Raw genomic sequence first — 20,921 nt, forward strand, 5'->3', positions numbered from 1 at the left:
AGAGGGAGAGAGGGAGACAATTGTGAGAGTCGGCTCCCTTTTTGGTGATTGGACCAATTTATGACTTATTAATGTATTTGCTGCTAAATGATATCACTCGCAAGTAATTCCCTTTGCATGGAACGCAGTTCTGCTCAGCTAAATTGTCAATGCTTAGCAATTTTGTGTATCAGTCTCTAGTTTGATGAACTTATAGGTATACCAAATTAAGCTTATATAATTTTCTACTAAGTTCTGCATTGTAACTGCACTCGCAAGCTATTCCTTACGCTCGACAACTTGACGGGAAATCAGTTCATCAAAGCCGAATTACCATTGCTTAGCAACTTGGTGTACCTCTAGTTTGATGGACATAGACTTAAAGTATCAAATTTATGACGAATTTATGAACCAATTTATGGCTGATTTGTTTGCAACTTCACTCCCAAGAAATTGCTTTTATTCAATTTCTGTTTCAGCTAAGCCAAATTATACATGCTAAAGCAATTTGACGAACCTATGTATCGCTAGTGTCGAGAGAGAGAGATGGGAGGGTAACATTATTGCTGATGTAGGAGTGAGGGAGCGATATTGTCCCCGTGTGACACAAAGTGGAAACGCCTCACGCCGTAGCCCGTAGGGATACTTGTAAACCATTTGACAACACTATGAAACAGACCCCCATGCTTAGTGGAGCAGGAGTTGAGTTACACGGGAGAAAGATGACGTTCTCAGAGGATTGTCTTTTATGTGTAGAGGAAGATGGTTCTGGAGGGGAAACATGAATGCGTAATAATGTCCTTTCTTTTTAGTTTCTGACCTCTTGTGCACAGCCGCCCGTAACTCCTCAGTGAAATTGACTCAAATGTCAATGTAACCCGAATAAAGCAAACACTTACTATTAAACAACGACAACAAAAACAACATCTATCAAAATATTGATTTGAAACACTTTGATTCCATTGATGTTTGATATTATGGTCGTAACTATGTCAGCGATGTCCATGATATCCCCATGTATTTACTTGTTACACATCCAACAGCTAGCGTCAATCAATATCAGGAACAAATAGCACATCATTGTAAGCGTTACCACCGTACATATTATGTAGTCCAGACCTAATTCTACCGGACCTAAATGTAGCCCAGTTTAACTGTAGACCCATTTTATTTACCTATGTAGTCCAAATCTATAATTCTTTCCCGGACTTTACGATCATCTCAACAGTCATTGCTTTCTGCTACTAGAGCTTCTTCCATTTTTTTATGGCCACAGATCTTTTTCTTACGCCGCACCGTTTCTTTGGAATAGTCTTCCTGTGCATATTCGCCAAGCTAATACTTTACAATGTTTTAAATCCTTGTTGAAAACTCATTTGTTTAAAGCTTCTTTTTGGTAATTTGCCTATTTGTATCTTGTATCTTTCTCTAATTGTTTATTTTATTGTTTCTTTAATGCGCTTAGAGGCTTTTGCATTAGGCGCTTTACAAATGTCTTATTATTATTATTATAAATGTAGCAGGGCCTTAGATGAAGGTCCAACCATAGTAAACCCTACTTATTAAGTCCGGACCTAGTTTTGTCTGAACCTTAATGTAGCACAGCCTTAAACGTAGACTAAACCATTTTACCTATAATGGAGTCCGAACATAATTATACACTACCGTTCAATCAATCATTGGTCAATACAGTCATTTTGTTTTGTCTACAAACATTGGCAATCATCTTGTGTGTGCGGCCATGAGTATGCTGACGATGTATGACATGGCCACTTGCCTATTAATGTGTTCTTTATAAGAAATATCAAGCAAGCCCTTTTTGTTCATAATACAATGAATGTGTTCGCCTCTTTCCTTCCTGTTTTGAGGTAGCTTCCACTGGTATAAATGATTTGGGGTCGTATGATTTGTAAATAATAATGCAATGTTGTCTCCCGTTTCAATTAAGGGCACCACTAATTTTGAAAATTGAACTTACAAAGAGAAGTCCATCATGGTTTTGTACGATACCGTGTTTTGAATATTGAACTGTAACAGACAAAGTCCATCATGACAGAACGCGATACCTAACACTCACAAAAAATCAATAATCCCAGCACCATTTCAAAACCAGGATAACCCTGCTGAACCCACCCCATCCCGAACCCTACAACCTCCTCCCCAGACCACCACATTAAATCCAGAACCAATAATACAATCTTTCCTCTAGTACTTCCTCCTTCCTTTCCCCAACCCCTGACAATAAAAAAAAACCGTCTTCCCTCATCTCCTATACGCGTATTCTGTTTTGTCGCGGCTTCATCATCTCCAGACTCTCCCACATAAACGGGACTAACCCTGTCACAACATTAGCAGATAAACATGGCCGCAGCACCCAGCAGCACCCGGCAGCTCCAGAATCTAATAACGTGCAGTAAATGGCTTTCTAGCTACAACCATAATCGTTATAGAACCTTATTAGATCCCATTCGCCTTACGGCGTGCGCTGTGTGATTGCCATCTTGTATTATGCGGGGGCCGTTTTGAACTCCTTCAGATGTACTCGATGACTGTTGTATGTACGCTTATCGGCGAAGTCGATGAAATTGGTGTTGATGTTGCTTTAACTTTGCGTATTCATGAAAATAATCAAAATAATGGACTACAAAATATACATACTTTATTGTATTTATTGTAATTATTAGTGAATGCCCATTCACTATCTATCTAGTTTTTCCTTGTTATGTTATTACAGCAAGTGGAAGCCACAATTCGGTATTCTATTTTTATGATGTGGACAAAATAACAAAATATATATCACGATAAACATGATAAGGGGTTTTCGTTTCCTTACGAAACAAATAATACAAATGCACAGGTTTTTGAACAAAGCTAGCTCCGACTCAACCATTGTCAAAAGACCAGATACATTTATTTCACACTTGGTGTGCAATCCAGGTAACTAAAACAAACTTATAATGCCAAAGGGCGCCTGACTATTTTCTTCCCAACGATATGGTCATGGGGATAAATAAGACCATGTTGGCGTTGTTACATATACCAGGAAGAATCAGTTTTCGTAGTGTAAATCCAAGAGTTACTATTCATTTGTCAATTTATGTGGTTTTTAATTTTCTTTAAGACTATTTTATAAAGCATGTTGATAAAATTTCGCCAAAATGGTTTAAAAAGATGACGACATGTTATCATCAAAGTTAACTTTAAAGAGATTGCATTCGATCATATTTCGGACACAGAACAGCCGTCGATGTCTCTGTATGCACAACAACTACTAGACTTCTTGAGCGTCACTCGGTAGACCGTGATAAGCGGCACATCTTACTGATCAGTGCAGCCAAGGGGCCTGATGAGAGCCACATCGCATGCACCAGATAAGCAACTCTCATTATTTTGTAAATTGCTCCATTTTTTCATTAAAAGGTGATCGTTTGGAGGGATTTATGTCAGATTTAAATACAAGAGACGGTCCGCTCCGGTGATAGCGGTTGGACATATTTGATTAATCTTTTTGGAATTTTATTTTCAATTTTGGGTGGTTGCGAAAACTTACTGTTGTTATGTGGAGCTTTGAATTATTATGTCTGCATATGGACAATTAGAAACCTTGCTTAAAATTTACTACGCTGCAGAGCAAAATGTTAATTGATTATAAATAAATGACGGTAAGATTTCAAGTTGTTGGCTACAAAGCGAAAAGGCTTATTTCTATTAGCTGAGGTTTTGAGAAATCGTTTTCAATGACCAGGGAGTTAACCCCTAAGATGCTTAGCGTAATTCTGATCTTCTTATTCACTGGTAGCCTTGGATGGTCTTTCAAGCAAACCGGCCTCTCGATGATAATGATGTCATTATAAACCGTTTACAATGATAGTTATAACAATTATACAAAAGTGTGCCGTAGTGAGACAAAGAATTGGTATATCGTAAAGAATTGTTTGATTAATTTCAATATGAAAGCTCCCGTTTCACGCAGTACCGAGGATCCCCCATAGATTATTTCAGACTTAAATACTGTCAAAGTGAAGACATTCAAAAGACATCTAACATATTCATCCACAGAAAAACATTAAAGTTTACCAATAAATTACAACCGGTTTGTTTCGAAATATTAATTATATTTAGTGATCATGTCACCAATAGACATCCGAATTGTATGACAGTTTCACAAGTTTGGTGTATGTTGTGTTACTTGAAAAGTAATGGGTAGAATCCAATTGAGGCCTTATCTTCTAAAACAAGGTTACACCCTTTCAAAGTTCACGAAGATATTGACAAAATATCAACTTTTGCAACCATGTTTTTAAATTTGTGACAATTATAATAATTAAAAAAAGAAAAGAAAATAATTATGGTTGCAATAATGGCGCACACTATTCCCACACTGCATTTTAAACACGACACGAACAACGCTGTTTTAAAAATCCTCTTAAAAAACAACTCCCTAGAGTTGTTCAAGGAGCAAAACCTCTCGCCAGTTTGCCAAGGGTTCGAGTTTTCTTATATTTGCGCAGCTCTGAGATTTGCGAGTCTCGCTAGCCACGTAATGACCATCATATTAAACTCGTTAGTTGAACCATTAATCATTCCAAAGCATGAAGTTGACGTTGAGAAAAGATGATAATAAAGGAGTTAACGACGAGAGAGGGGACAAGCAACAGGAAGCTTCATACCCAGTCTCACTATGTCTTATAAATTCCCAGATATTAGTTCTTCTCCTTCTCTCTTTAAAGCCGACTTTCTCATCCCTCTCTCTCTCACCCCCCCCCCCCCCCCTCTCCACCCGTCTTCCTTTTTTTATAAGCACTTGCACTGACTAAGAGAGACAGTCCAAACAATAGATTATCACATTCCCCGCTCCGGACCAGAAATTGCTACTCAAAACCTCTTCCCGCCGAATCACCATTAATTAAAAAAAATTGCCCCTGCCCGAGTCTTCCTCTGTTCCACGGAGTAGGTGAGCAGCGCTTAGTTTACACACACACAAAAAGGGAGATTTGAAGGGACTCACCCCACTCCACTTCAATAAAGCTATCAAACTTATCATCCCGGCAAAACCCCGGCGACGTGATCGAGTTTCTTACGAAGTTTTTTTTTTATTTGCGTCCATTTACCCTCCCGTTTATTTTAATTATGTTTGGATAATACTTGAACGAGGATGGGCTGCGCATGCGTCTTGGAGACTGAGAAGGATGATGGCCGGGGTGCCCGGTTCTCCCCAGCACGCGCGTGCGTCGCTCAGCCAAGCGAGAGGAGATGTAGCTCGAAGCACGTCGCTGATCGAGGAAGGGAGAGATTTCTCCGCAATTAATTCCACGACGAGCTTCCTTCCTTTCCTACTCTCTTCAACATTTCCCGATTTGACGAGCCCTCTTCCTGGCGAAATTGCCCAGCTCCGATCGCTCCTCACAGGCAATCTTACGTTGAAGCTGAGACACACCGAGATAGAGGCAGCCGCGGTCGGGGTTGTAATAAAACCGCCTGCGGTATATGTGTTGGCTATCAGAACATAAATATCCTTCTGCAAGCCAATATTCGTTTCTCGGGGCTTTAGTGGCTAGATAATGAGACATTCAACTCCGGCGCGAGCGAGGCGAGCGAGCGATAGACTCTGCCGAATAAAAGTCAGCGCGGTATAAACTGCATTGAATAATATTGCCCTGTGAGTGTCAATGGCGCATGCACGCTTGATTTGAGTCCCCGTTCGCCACCGTTTTGTTCTCGCACGAGTACGTTTCGTCATTCACGTATACTCCCCGCCGTGTTATAGTGAACTAGGAACTAGCATCACAAAAGAACCCCGCACACAATTTGAAAAAAAAGGAAAATCTTCCGCAGCCATTATTTGTCTTTTTTTATTTCTTGATGTAGCCAAATTAACCTTGGCAAAATTGCCTTTATTAAGTCTCGACTTTTATCATGTTGGTAACTAATGATTGGATATGATTTTAATAACATCAATAATGTCACATTACAGCGCGGGAAAGTTGACCCCGCAATCAAATTAGAGGAGTCTGGTGATTGGTTTATCCGAGCTAACCCGTGGTGTCCCTACTATTTGATGGACCAATCAAAGTCGTGGATAAATAAAAACAAAAACATAACCCGGGTTGACTCTCGAGCTTGGGTTAAAGAATCTCTCTCTCTCTCTCTCTCAAGCTATCTCTGTCATAAATGGAACCACTTGTCCCAAATCTGTGCACAAAGGGTTGTCTAATGGTCCCCATTAGCCAATCAAGGCAAGGCCTCGAGTTACAAACATGTGACTGGGTTTTCAAGAACACGAAAAAGGGTTCGATCGTGCGGCTGAGCACAATGATTTTTTTTTTATTTTTTTTTTTTACGGACGGGGCTTTTATTGGACAACGTATACCGTGCCCAAACGAAACGAGCCAATTTTTTGGCTGGAGGCTGTTCCAGTTTGACAAAGGTTATGGATGATTGTAGGGGGGGGGGAGAGGTTGCGTGAGGAATGATGGGACTTGGGTAGATATGATAGGATTGGGGGTAGGAGATACGGTGAGAGGTTCAAGTGAAGATGAAGAAGGGGGGAAGAAGTAAGAGTTCACGATTGAAAGGAAAGTGGTTGCGAGAAGAGAGTCTGTTTGAGGGTTTACGATTGAACGGAAACTGGTAACGGGAAGAGAGTCGGTTTAAAGGGTTTCTAGGTGATGGTGAAATGGTGCAAAAAGGATGGAGTACACACGTTGATGTTGGGTGATGTTTGGACGGGAAGCACTGAAGAAGGGAGTTGCCCTCTCCACTGAGGCTGTCAAATCCTCCATTTACGTGGTTCGAATCCCTATTTAGACATTTTATGGTTTACTATCGAGTAGCCAGTCGAAAACGATGGAGTACAAACGTTTACTTCGGGTGCATGGCGATGATTGGACGCGAAGCTCAGGAGAAGGGGTTTTGTCTCTTGTTGCCTCGAAACTGTCTCATTCTTTCGGCCAACTGACAAATAGCCAACTCCCTCTGGGAATTATCTGACCCCCCCTCCCCCCATTGCGAAAAACTTAGTGCATCTAAAATGATACGGGCATGATTTCTGTGTCATTCGAATAGGGTGAATTGATATCTTTAGAAAAAAATCATATTCATTACAAATGCCACCAAACTGTCGTGTGCCAGTTGTCTTGCAGGAGTGTTTACTGGGGTTACATTGTCAGTTGTCTCTTATCAAATTTTATCAAGTCATGGCATAATTGTTGTATATAGGCTACGTTTGTATACATTGACCCACAGTTGTCGTGTTTAGAAGGTATTTGGCTTCAGTTGTATTGGAGGTGGTGTTGGGAGCGTGCAAGGGTTGTGAATCAACAGGCCAGAGGGACTGACGAACAGACATGCCAAGCCAACAAGGAGCAAGTCCGAGCGAGGGACTAAAGTTGACCATTGGGCGATTTTGCCTGGTACCCATGATGTATTGAATTCATAGCTAACCATGGAACATTGACACAATAAATGGTCGCCCCTCGAACTTGCCCAGAGTAGAGATAGGTGAAGGGGTAAGGGGGGGGGGGTAATAAAATCAGATTTTTCACCGTCATGTTATATTGTTCTTTCTTCTTGTTGTACGTGTGATGCATTATTCATGATCTCGTCTGCCCCCGGGGTTGTAGTCTTTGGGTTCGTACCTCGTCCGTCAAACAGCCGCACGTGTGTGTGTGGGTTTTTGCCCCCCCCCCCCCCACCACCACGTGTCCTTATAACCTCAGAGAAAAAAGAGAGGGGGGCTGGGGGTCCGACCTGATGTTTCACCCCTTCTCTCTTTCTTGATTTACCAATTATCCAAGGGATATGAATGGCTTGCCTGATCATCGACGTACTGTCTCCGAAGTCCACCCCCCCCCCCCCCCCCTCCCTCAATGAGTTTCCGTTGGGAGAGCTCCCGGGCCGGGGGGATTCAGTGTCTGATCAACGGCCGTTCGAAATTGGCCGGGCACGTGTCCGATTATTGGCCGGCCACGTCGAGAACGGAAGAATACAATTAATAGTGGTGCAATGGACTTGTCTGTGTGTGTGTTTGGTGTGTTCCCCCCCCCCCCCTCTTCCATCTCTCTATACCATATTCCTCTTCTTCTTTTGGTGAGGGGAGCTCCCTCCGTGATGGGGTTGTTTCAGGGGGACGTTATCCGGAGTGAATACAGCAATGAATCAACACGGACCATCATTATGGGGATCATCTTTCAACGGGGGCAGGGAAGCGTTTTACCCGGGCGGGCAGCGCTCACAACGGCGAGCAAAGCAGCGTCCGCCGGCACCCAATTTCAAATTCATGGTGAAAATTGATAGTTGCGCACAGGATGTGGGAAATTTTAGACCAATCGACGGTGGCTGATGGCCAAATCAGAGAGGAGGGTGAGAGATGCTGCAGACGAAAGAAGAAAAAAACACCTGCATGACAGAAATTCATAACGTGGGGAGAGCTTGGAACACAAAGGAGCATTTCCCGTCGCTTCTTGTTGTTTCGTCGCGATCGGCCCCAGCGAAAAAAAAATCAATATTGCATTTACAATCACAGGGCACAGTAGTGGCATACACACCGCGGGACCGGGGACTGGGGCCTCGAAACGAAATCCTGGCAATTACCGTGCGGCGATTCCAATCAGGACCCTCCCTTGTTAGCCTTGATATAGCATCCCCAATGAATGAAGTTGCAGCGCTATTAGCTGCAGTTGATCGACAAAACTCACACCATGGTTCTATCACTATGGCCGGAACTGTAGATGCCTTTGAACTACCCCACAAAAAAAAAAAAAAAAAATAGTAATACTAGAGAAAAACACCGACTTCTTTGCAAAAAAAAAAAAGTCAAAACAAAAAACGCCAAGCAGTGAATGAAATACAAAACAAGTCACTCTAATTACTTTGTATAAAAGAAAAATGTATGTCAACCAAACTGACTTGATGAACAAAATTAAAAATACAGTGTTGGGCAATTTTCAGAATGAGCGAGTTTGAAAGAGACCGTATAGCTTTTAGTACACATTTCTCATTGCTAAAAGAAAACCGTTCCGGTTTAGCGGTGCCAGTGATCATCTCCACAGGGCAGGCAGACTCGGGAAAGCTATCTCACTCGCTGCCGAGAAGAGTTACTTATGGTCGGTCGACGGTTTCGCTAAAAGGGGGGAATCCTCTTGGTGTCATCATCGGATGGATAAAATCACCTGCTTTTTTCTCTGTTTTTTTTTCTCTTTCCTAATTTATATTACACTCTTGAGATATTTTGTTTGGCCGATCTGCGCCTGACCATATAATGCGAGGTGATGGGATGGCATTCAACAGATAAAGGAAAGAAGTATTAGTGTCTAGACTTAGGTCAGGGAACTTGTTTTGGGGTTACTCCTGGACGGGGTGTTTTTGAGGGGAGATTAAAAGCGTGACGCCAAACTATTCCGGAAATTTGTATAAAATATTGCCGTTTACATATCAAAGATTTTAAATAATATTGGCTACGGCTAGAATGTTCGTTATTAAGCCGTAGTCGTGTTACTCACTTAAGACACGTTATGGGTTCAATAGGTTGAGCACACAAGTTGTATGGTAAATTAATTTGCCTAAAGGAACAAATGAATAATAGGGGACCAGTTGCATGGCTTCTGACTGGTGTTCTATACTATAATCACGATAATATATTTATGCTATTTATTGATATTGTCTCGTATTGTAGTGTATGCTAAGCAAATGGTTACGCTTACCAGCTGTGTGATGGTGGTAGTTTGGCTGGTAACATTTTATTGCTAACCATTATGTTTATGTGCTTATCATCTTTAAAAACACTGCAACTGCTGAGTTTAGTCAGAATCCTTGACAACCACAACCTTCCTTCAAATATGCTTCACCGAGACTATGGAACTACAATCTCAAAGACTGTTCCACGATAGAACAATTTAAATTTAAACTTAAAACCCATCTTTTTATCACATAAGCGCTTAAAGACTTTATTTTGTTTATAATATTATGCGCCATATAAGAACTGCTTATTTGTATGTATTATTGATAATGAACACATACTATTAGAACTGAGTGCCGGACCATCAGAGACCTCTATCAAAATGCCACCATCTTGGTCATGTTCCCTGTATCCAATAACGCAATGGATGGTGATAGTCATTGTACAAAAAGGACCCACACAGAATCTTCTTCTAGTTTGGTTTCATTGTTTTGAATGGGAAACAATCAAGATGGCCACACCACGATGAAATTATATTGGTACACTCGGAGCCTCGGTGTATTGGTTTGTGTTCGGTGATGGAGTTTGATATACGTAAGGAAATCATCTTTAAGGTGATTATGTGATTATACACAACCATATAATAATTCTCAATGGCAAAGTAGGCAAACAGGTGGAAGCGGCAATTAACAAACCCTCTTTTCCTTTCTCCCGTGGCCACCTACACCCATAGCCACAAGTTAAGAGTGAGAACAAAATTAAAACCATCCAGCGCCGCGGTTCATAAAAAAAAAAAAAAAAAAAAAAACTGCTAGATCAGACACGCTCACTCAAGGCCGGGGCGGTAATATTGTATTAACCCGCGCACCGCGGGGATTGCAATTAAATCACAAATACAGGCAATCAACAAAACAAAAGGAAATTCTCACCTGTCCTCTGCATCCGAGAGTTTGTGTCCACGTGTGTGCTGACTGGGTAAGGAAATGCAGTTCCACTCCCTGGGAAAATAGTGAATAATTATAGCTCCATTGGTTAGAAAATACTGTATAAAAATACTAGCGAATATTCTTAGCCAAATTCAGCTTATCACATAATACGAACATTTATATTACACAGTGACCTAAATAAATAAATGGTTAGTAAAAAGCCAACAACACACGAAGGAAAGAGAGAACCGAACCCGAATTTGTGTGATTCTGAGGGAATTTTAGGTCTACTGGCCTTGCGTTTAACCGTGAACAAAATGTTTGTCCACACCAGGATCTCATTTTCATTTAAATGCTTTTAAAGAATAAAAGTTATGCTCAGAAAAAAAAGATACCTTCAGCAGAATGTACATGTGATACGGTATTTTAGCCGGTAAGCTTATTCCAGTAAGCAACATTGTGTTGTGCTTAGCCACTCTCTGTGCTGAAAGACAGTGGACAACGTGTTAATATTGTCAAAGACCAGTCTTCTCACTTGGTGTATCTCAACATAGGTCATATGCACAAAATAACACACCTGTGGAAATTTGACCTCGATTGGTCGTCGAAGTTGCAAGATAATAATGGAAGAAAAAACACCCTTGTCACACGAAATTGTGTGCTTTCAGATGCTTGGTTTCGGGACCTCAAAATCTAATTAGGAGGACTCGAAATCAAACTGAAATATTTTAGTGGAAACAATTTTTTCTTCTTCGACAACTATGTTAATTCAGAGGAAGCCGTTTCTAACAATGTTTGATACTACGAACAGCTCCCCGTTGCTTGTTATCAAGTAAGCTTGTTTGCTAAAAATAATTTTGAGTAATTACCAATAGTGTCCACTGCCTTTCAGCAGCTGTAAAAAGTTGGACCCTGGTGTACCGAGGGATACAACCTTATACAAAACAGGTGTCAGAATGAGGAATGTGGATCGATGTTTTGGTGCGAGAAGTTTGTTAGTCCAATATGAAGTGAAACATTCAGCATGTTTCAGATTACCTTAAAAGACACTGGACACTATTGGTAATTGTCAAAGACCAGTCTCCTCACTTGGTGTATCTCAATATAACCATAAAATAACAACCTGTGAAAATTTGAGCTCAGTTTGGTCGTCGAAGTTGCGAGATATGAATGAAATAAAAAATAAACCCTTGTCACACGAAGTTGTGTGCTTTCAGATGCTTGATTTCGAGACCTCAAGTTCTAAATCTGAGGTCTCGAAATCAAATTCGTGGAGAATTACTTTTTTCAGAAGTAGCCGTTTCGCACAATGTTTTATCTTATCAACCTCTCCCCATTACTCGTTACCAAGTAAGGTTTTATGCTAATAATTATTTTGAGCAGTTACCATAGTGTCCACCCCCTTTAAAGAACACCTTGAGTGAAAACGGCAACAGGTGACTTTTGCCGAAATTATTTTGAAATGCTTCTCAATCAAAAAGGATCAATCAATCAACCAATCAGAGATAATTTATATAGCGCCAAAATCAACCAATGTTGTTCAAAGGCGCTCAAGACAGTTGGAGGAAACGTAGTTCTGGTTCTAACTCGATGCTCTCTAATAAGAGCCAAACGAGAAGAGAGGATGATAACGACATTTGAGTTTTAGATGTAGGAGGAAAACCTCAGAGAATGTTTCGGGGGAAAACCCACACAGTCAGGTGGGTCTGGAATCCCAATCCACATATAGTACCCCCGGTTGGATTAGAACCGGGTTCCATAGTGGAAGGTAGGCATGACACCGCTTCACCAACCTGACCACTCAAAATGAAGTTAAACAAATGCAAACACTTGGACAAACTTTAAAGGAACAATTTGCCTTGAATCTTAAATGCTATTAAATGCATATAGTCAGAAAGAAGTTTTAAAAGTAGAATACAATGATCAACACAAAATGCCTCGAAATTGCATGGTTTTCCTTTTACTTTGCGAACTAACACGGTCGGCCATTTATGGGAGTCAACAATTTGACCATGATAGTCGACGAGGTAAAAGGAAAACCACGCAATTTTGAGTGATACTTGTGTGGATCATTATATTCTACTTGTAAAATATCTTTCTAATTATAACAAACGGTTACAAACGCTTTGTAAAGACCAACTCGACTGATCCAAGGCAACGTTTTCCTTAAATGTTGCTTCTCATACAGATACGCGAACTTGAGCCCTATCACGTGATTACTCATGCTACGTCATCAGTGTGAGCTCCGTTTTGTAAACCCGCTTTGTTTCAGCATGTGGGTGTAACAAAGCAACATCCCACAAATGACGTCAAAGTAATGTCATTTTGAAGCCCGCCATCACCGGGAGAAGTGTTTCTAGTTTTTGTTTAAAGTGACATACCTTTCTGCACTTGTTCGGGGTAGTAATTTGATGCATTGCACGTGACGTATTTCTTCTCGGTGATTGGCTGGGCTGATCCAATATTTGTAGCTGTGTGGAAGAGTAGGTGATAGATATGAAAATACACGATGACGAATTCTGAATAAGTGAATATAGCCACAATCATTGTCACACATCTGTTAGTGTCCATTTTAAGAGCAACAGTTTTAAAGACACTGGACACTATTGGTAATTGTTAAAGACCAGTCTTCTCACTCAACATGTATCTCAACATGTGCATAAAATAACAAACCTGTGAAAAATTGAGCTCAATTGGTAATCGAAGTTGCGAGATATAAATGAAAGAAAACAAATCACCCTTGTCGCACCATGGTCACACGTAGTTGTGTGCTTTCAGATGCTTGATTTCGAGACTTCAAATTCTAAACCTGAGGTCTCAAATATCAAATTCGTGGATAATTACTTCTTTCTCGAAAACTACGCCACTGCATCAGGGAGAGCTTTTTCTCACAATGTTTTATACTATCAACCTCTCCCCATTACTCGTAATCAAGAAAGGTTTTATGATAATAATTATTTTGAGTAATTACAAATAGTGTTCACTGCCTTTAAAAACCACTGATATGTAGCAGTTTTCTAAATGTTATATGTGTCAATAATGAATACACAATACTTGAGATTGTCAACAATACGAAACATAGTGCTTAAAGTTACTTCTTTATTGTTTACATGTTGTTCGTTTGGTGTCTTTGTAACAAAACGTGTACAAATAAATTATTGTGGCTGTGCACTATGCAATGTTCAAGTGTATAACAATTAATGTTTTGTTTTGTCTTGTTTGGAATATAACGATAAAAATAAGGTAAAGAAATGATTCATATAATATGTGAAATGTCCCATCAGCTTCAACAGGAAAGAAGGTGACGCCAAAGATGGTAAATTTGCTGTACTGATTAAAATGATCAAGATGATTTTGATTAAGGTGATGATGATCATATGACGAGTTTCAATATCATTTTGATGAAGTCACCGCGATAGGTTTGTCACTCGTACGCAGGAAAGGCCAATTACCGCCTGGTTTTACCTGCTATCGATCAGAGATTATATCAACCCCAGTCAACCTCTATGCCATAGAGAAAAGAGAAAAGAAAAAAAGGAATTCCCCCTGGCAAGAGGGGCCGAATGCAAATAGATTTCTCCCTTTTCATCAAGTGAATTTCGCCTTTATTATTGAACAACTCAGCCGAAAAGAACACAAACATTTACACGTCGGTTGAAAAGCGAAGAAGAAAGAAAAAAAAAACTCATGAAGATGCATGGGGACTACAGAAGTCAAGGGAATTAAGAAAAAACACCGTGGCAAACGGGACTTTTTGGAAGATTGCTCGCGGGATACACGGGTCCATTTCCCCCCCCCCCCCCTCCATCCTCTTCCGTCTCAGAACCAAAATAAGATCCGTGTTTTCCTTGTCAACACGCCATCTCTAGCGTCGTTTTGTGACGTGTTGTGACTTTAACCATCGTGACTTTGTGTGTATATTTGAAGGTAGAGAGGAGAGGAGAAGGAGAATAGGGGGGCCGGGAAGATAGAGCAAATCGTGGCGGTAGTGGGGGTCGCGTTTCCTCCGGAACCACGTCTCAGTCGCTTCGCTGCGAGTGATTGTTTGTACGCGGTGCGCGTTTTTTTTATTATATGAACCTACAACCATGGAGAAGCAGATATTAAAAAAACGCAGTTTGCAACCCCCCTCTGACTCTACTGTATACCATACGTCCATACACAAGATAGACTTAATTGCTAACTCACTGTGGACTAGAGTAAGGATGGCGTTTAATGAATTATTTGAGAAGGAGGTACAATTTCTTTTTCATAATAGGAATAGCTTCTTGAGTTTTGGTGGCTTTTTTATATCAGCATCCTGGACTGTTTATTGATGACTTGACAAGTCATTTATCAGCGATCGATCATCTAGTCAGGGGAAATAATTGCAATTGTGCCTTAAGTGCAGAGAGTGTAAACCCCTTCAGCGTCTAAGACCCCCTTGGCCCTCTCTCGTCTGTGTGCGGAAAGGGGAACAAAAGTCTCTTTTTGTTGCGCGATTTTCCACGACAGTAACCCCTCACATTGGAAACTCACTCTTTCTTATTGTGGAGTTGTCGCCATGTCATGTGGAATAACTGTTCGTGATATATCTTTACAAGTGAAGATGCCCCTCAAATTCACTTCGACCAAGGGTAAATACGTGTATCAATTAATTCCATTTGGTGGACGCGTTTTACCCTTGTGAGAACACATCGAAATGCCGATTCCAGACGAAACAGCTTCTAGTGATTTTCAACACCATACATAGTCTTGGACCACCCCTCCACAAACACGTTCACACACACAGCCTTACGGATCCGGTTTGTGGGGTCCTGCCTTTGTTGTTCTATTATTCCCCACGCTAAGGAATTCCCTCGTGGTGTCCAGGTTGGACAAAAATAATACCCTTGTGGGGTCCAGGGGGTAAAGGAACCCCCAACTGGTAACCCATACGCTCACAACTCTGTGTTGCAGTCACTGTGTGAACATTCCTGAGTGTGTACACTTCAACACTTTATTTAAAAAAGAAAAAAGTCTACATAGTGCTTCAAGTCCTCGCATTGTTTGGACCTCTTTTGTTCCCAGGTACACACTTTCTGCAATATTATTAAAACGCCCTACGCACACGTTTTGACATTACCGGTGTGAACCAGCCGTCGATTTCACAAAACTCTTCTTAAGACTTAAGATTAATCTTAGGACTTAGGACGAGTCCCAAACATGCACTGTAGCATGCAGACCTTAAGGTTAATCTTAACTCGAGATAAGACGAGTCCTAACTCTTTGTGAAATTGACGCCAGGACAGACAGTGTGAACACCACCAATCACTTGGTTGTTCCAAAATAACCCGGGCTTAAGACCAAATCCCCGGGTTACAACCCCAATAGACTATCCAAGTTACAAGGAAGGACAATACATTATGTTGCTATTACCTTGTGAGCTCGGAGGTGCACGAGGGGATGGCTGCAGGGCTTTATCCACGTCATCTGACGTAAGGTTGGGCAGTGGAGCTGTCAGACAAACAAACAAACAAACAAACAAACTTGTTTACAAACTTGGCGAGAGCTCTTAATACAGTCTAAATTATCAGTGAAGAGAATGGTACATCTCAATACTCATTCGTCCAAAACCTAAAAGGTTAGTTTTATGATGTTATAATTATATTGTGAAGATTGCGTGTTTTTTCGGAGGTAGAGGGAATGAGAAGAAATCCCTGCAGCCAGCAGCCCCCCCCCCCCCACCACCCCCGTCCAGACCTCTTCCGTGTGAACTCATAACTATTGTTCGTGTCAATCAATGGCACTCTATTGTTCTCTATTAGAAGGTAGGCAAGCAATAATGTATTGTTCTTCATTGTTGTGCTTGACCGAGCATAAAGGCCGCCGGTGAACAAGCAACCGTAGACGGTACTTGTTTTTACAGTGTACTAATTTTCACAGTGGGCTTCAACAAAGACGCCCTCTGTTGCCGGTGTAGGTACAGGGATCTGTATTCACCGAGTCCTCCAAGCCATTGAGGTTGGAACATTATTCAAGACATAGTGTGGTGCCGAGGGACTTATAAACTTACCATACCCTATATGTGTCAAAAGATTACCAAACACACTCATTTCTTACATACATAACGTTTAGTGTCTGCACCAAAAAATGTGCCCATCTTTTTGTTTTGCTCACATAACCTTGGATTTTGTTTGTTTGTTTGTTTGTTTGTCGACGTAATGTTCGGATTATTATTGTCATCCTCCCCATCGCAACACATTATATTTTCAAACTTTAAGTAAGAACGATCTGAGAACGATCAATAAATACTAATCAATAATCTAAAAAAATATCGAAAGGTGGCGCTATCGAGTTTGGTCCTTCACTTCTACATCTGATGACAAATCTGAATTGAAGTGAAACAGATCATCTCATTTTTCCCCCCCATTTTTCGTCCTCATAAAAAGATTGTTAATTAAGAACAATACCAAGGCATAGTGACAAAATTAACCAGTTCGCAATCATCTCAGAGGAAACATAAAAACATCCACGGCCCATTAAAAGGAACAGAAAGGAAACAACTCTGCCAAAAGGGAAAACTGGAGAACAAAATTGCACTTTTCATTTTATATTTTGAAAATCCTCGGACTTTGATCATAGCGCGGGTAGGCCCTTCAGGTCGGCCGCGTTTCGTACCGACCAGCCCGCCGTAAAATGCTCCTCGTGTGAGGGGTAGAGTCGTCGTCTTTAGGTCCCGCGCCGCCTAATTGACAATGTACACACGCAATAATCACATATTAGAAGATCTAAAAGCCTTTTAAAATCACTTCCAACACTGTGAGTAGCTGAGTATAATTGGAATTGTCGTGCTGTGATATCATCTCGATGTATGATATTATTAAGTGCCCCTGCCGGTAGCTTGAACGAAATGCTAAGTTAAAGGGTATCGCTGTTCACCAGTTGAAATTTTTTGCCATAATTTTTTTGTTTCGGAGGCACCGAATTAACAACTAAAAGCTTTTCTTTTATTTTTTGATTGACGAAATACAAAATGGTATCATACACAGTTGATGATTGTTTAGCCTTAGGTGTCTTTGATTGTCCTAAAGCGTTGCAATTTAACAATCACGCTTAGTTACTTTGTGTGAATTGTCTGTGTGACTTTCATTTGTGAGCGGGTTTTGTTGGTTTTTGGAAATCGAATTAATTGTTACAGCGTAGCCTATAATGTTATTGTTTTGTTCTTGTTGTTGTGTTTGCTGTCGTCGTCATTAATTCATTCATTCGTTTCTTTTATCTGTTTCCACACACAAAGGAAAAGTGATATAATTTACATTACATTAGATTATAATGATTTAGGAAGACATAAGTACAATAGGATTCTGTGTGAGGATGGAGGTCTACAAGAAACATCAGCTGGTCGAGTAGAGATCCCACTCATACAATAACAAAACAAATAACAATACAACAATATGAAAACACAACTTAGTAAATACATAAATAAATAAATAAATGAGTTCGTCGCCTTTAGTGCAATCTGCATCCCCCAAACAAAAATGTGTTTTTATTACCGTAGTTGCTATTTGCTGCTGTCAATGTTGCTTATGTAACCTGATATTGTCATTGTCATCTCTCTTAATGTAAAATAGTGAAAAGGCACTCTTTGAAGAGCCATATGACAGACAACTCTTTTTGGAGTGGTCTTCCTCTCTTTTAGATTGAAGTTTGCATCTTTTTGAGTGATTGTTCACTCTGTCCTGGAGTGAAACCCCTCTACAAGAGTGAAATAACCACCCCTCTTTTTGAAGAGCCATATGAGGGACAGCTCAAAATGTAAAGAGTGGTGTTTTTTCACTCTTTTACGTTTTGAGAGCCCTGGCTGTCATCGTCGTTGTCGCCGTAAAACGTCATCTTCAAGTTGTTCCTTCTAATGCTGTCGGAACTATTTATAAGTACTGTTTGAAGCTTTGCTTGGTGTGGATACATTGGAAGAAACTATAAATAAATAGTAAACTTGCGGGTACACCATGTCAATAATGTGTTATTTTTTTGGGTGGGAGCGTTGGGACAATTTCTGTTCTCATATTTGTGCATTCATAAAATTCACAATAATACTTTGTGGGCATTGCCTTTAAATATGCTTTCACCGTCCTATACAGCGCGGTGTATGAACCGAGGTTTCCACTGTACATGTACTTTGCTCTGTTTACCCATAACTTAATTACGTAAAAACCACATGCTGTATGGTTAATGTATACATGATGCAATTTGTTTCCGATAAACGGTTAATTGCTAGACGTTATTGTGATTTATTGCTCTTTGATATACATGTTTTTGAGTGTTTTTTTCTTCTCAGACATCAAACAATGGATTTTTTCATCTCCTGGGCAATTAAGTGTTATGGTCAAATTGCCTTTCTTAGGGGGTATGTATTTAACAATAATATTATATGAGTCTTATATAGCTCACGTATCTACCAAATAAGGTACTCAATGCGCTGAGTATACACAAACTTTCAGAAAGATAGGTCATTGCAGTGATGAATTATTAGACCCAATTAGTTAGCACCTTATAAGGTATTAAGGTGATACGGTGCATTCAGCAGCCACAGCCAGGAACACCGGGGCGAACCCCTTCTCTTTTCGATAAGTGCACTGGGTTCTTTTACATGCAGTTACACAACACATGGGACCAACGGCTTTACGTCCCCTCCGAAGGACGAAGCAATGGTTAAGTGTCTTGCTTACGAACACAAGTATCACGGCTTGGTATTCGAACCCACATTGTTGGTCAGAAACACCAGAGTTTGAGTTCGGTGCTCTTAAACGCTCGGCCACAACGTAAAACAAATCTTAACTATTTCAAATTGTTCCAAAAACAGAAGTGTGTCTTAGGACAGTTATGGATGAACCATATGGAGGCGCCAGTTGTTCTTTGGTCACGTGGTTTCTGACACCATTTTGGGGTCTAAATGCACTTTGTCAGCAGCCTCGCTTCCAAATGGAGCAATGGCCGAATTAGCACCTGGAAAAAGGGTTGCGAGATCGACCACCACTGGGAACGAGGTTTGGGTATCAGGCATAAATATTATTGTTCTGGTACCCTCAAAACCTCGCCCATAGTTTAAAACTATCAATCATTTATTACTTTGTATTTGTTTTGTATTGTGTTTATTTAATTATTGTTATTAATTATTTGTCATTATTAATATCAATTTAGTAGGTGGTAGTTTGGTGTAGTTTTTTTTTTTTTTTTTTTTTTTTTTTTTTCGTTGTGTTTTGTCTATGTTATACCTTTCTTGTCTAAAGACAAGCAGGTCGGCCATTTCGAGGTCAACTTGACAGTAACTTCACATCCTACTAAGAGGAAATCAATCCAACATTTTGATTTGTACCAATAACTGGATAGTTACACTAATATTTCGCACCAGCTCTGCCCCATGGCGATGGCCTTTTAAAAGCCCTAGCAAACTGTGAAGTAGAGAGAAGGGAGATTGTTCTAAAGTAACTACTCCGCCTTTCGCATTAGGGATCCCATGTTCCTAACCCTAAACTGACGTATGCGAAAAGACAGCTCCACGGCAAAAAATATAGACAGAAACATAAATTCTCAATCATCTGAGAATCAATTTAAAAATGAGTCATGTTTTTTTCTAGCAACAACAATTTTGCTTCAAAAGGAAATCAAATTTATTTATTTGTTCTTTCTGCTGTCCCGTTTCAACTAAACACACTTAGGGAATATTTGGGTCAAACCAAATATTAAATCATGGATAATTGACAGTGCTTTTTGGTTTAGCCGGTTTATGTTGGCTTGCATCGCGGGTTTGCCATTAGGAGTTGATTTGTCATAGATATGGGTTGAATTGGGCTAAATTTGACATGAATTGAAATGAATGTATGTTGTTTCGCCTGATAGAAAACGACAGGCTGGTTCAGTTCTGGACAAGTCGGTGACAACTTGAGACATGCCATCATTTTTGTCTATTAATAACCACTAGAAATACGTGCTTTGGAAGGTAGCTGTGAACAGAGAATGGACATGTCCTCACTCTGTCTATGACATAACGATAATAATAACAATATCGAAGTCTTATATAGCACACGTATCTACAAAACAAGGTACCAAAAGGCGCTGAGTATATACAAACTTTCAGAAAGATAGGTTATTGCAGTGAAGAATTATAAGACCCAAACATGTAGCACCTTTGGGTTTACAAGGTGCTACGACGCATTCAGCCACAGCCAGGAACACCGGGCGAACCCATTATGTTCACTGGGTTATTTTACATGCGTTACACAACACACGGAACCAACGGGTTTACGTCCCATCCGAAGGCCGAACAACCATTAGAGATACGTGATGTGCAAAGGAGTAAGAATCCATGTTTGGTTTTG

At 40.4% G+C, this 20,921-nt stretch overlaps 1 protein-coding gene across 1 annotated transcript in view; it reads right to left on the reverse strand.

Annotated features, from left to right (window-relative positions):
* Nucleotides 1–5,107: 5,107 nt before the first annotated feature.
* Nucleotides 5,108–20,921, reverse strand: part of LOC117301716 (transcriptional regulator Erg-like) — a 98,667-nt gene continuing 82,853 nt past the window's right edge. The window contains exons 4-7 of the mRNA XM_033785741.1: nt 15,979–16,056; nt 12,963–13,052; nt 10,585–10,653; nt 5,108–5,457 (exon numbers count right to left, since the gene is read on the reverse strand). Coding sequence (XP_033641632.1) covers nt 5,108–5,457; nt 10,585–10,653; nt 12,963–13,052; nt 15,979–16,056 — 587 coding nt within the window. The remainder of the gene's footprint in view (nt 5,458–10,584; nt 10,654–12,962; nt 13,053–15,978; nt 16,057–20,921) is intronic.

Source organism: Asterias rubens, chromosome 17 (assembly GCF_902459465.1).
Source record: "Asterias rubens chromosome 17, eAstRub1.3, whole genome shotgun sequence".
In the NCBI taxonomy this organism is placed as follows: Eukaryota; Metazoa; Echinodermata; class Asteroidea; order Forcipulatida; family Asteriidae; genus Asterias; species Asterias rubens.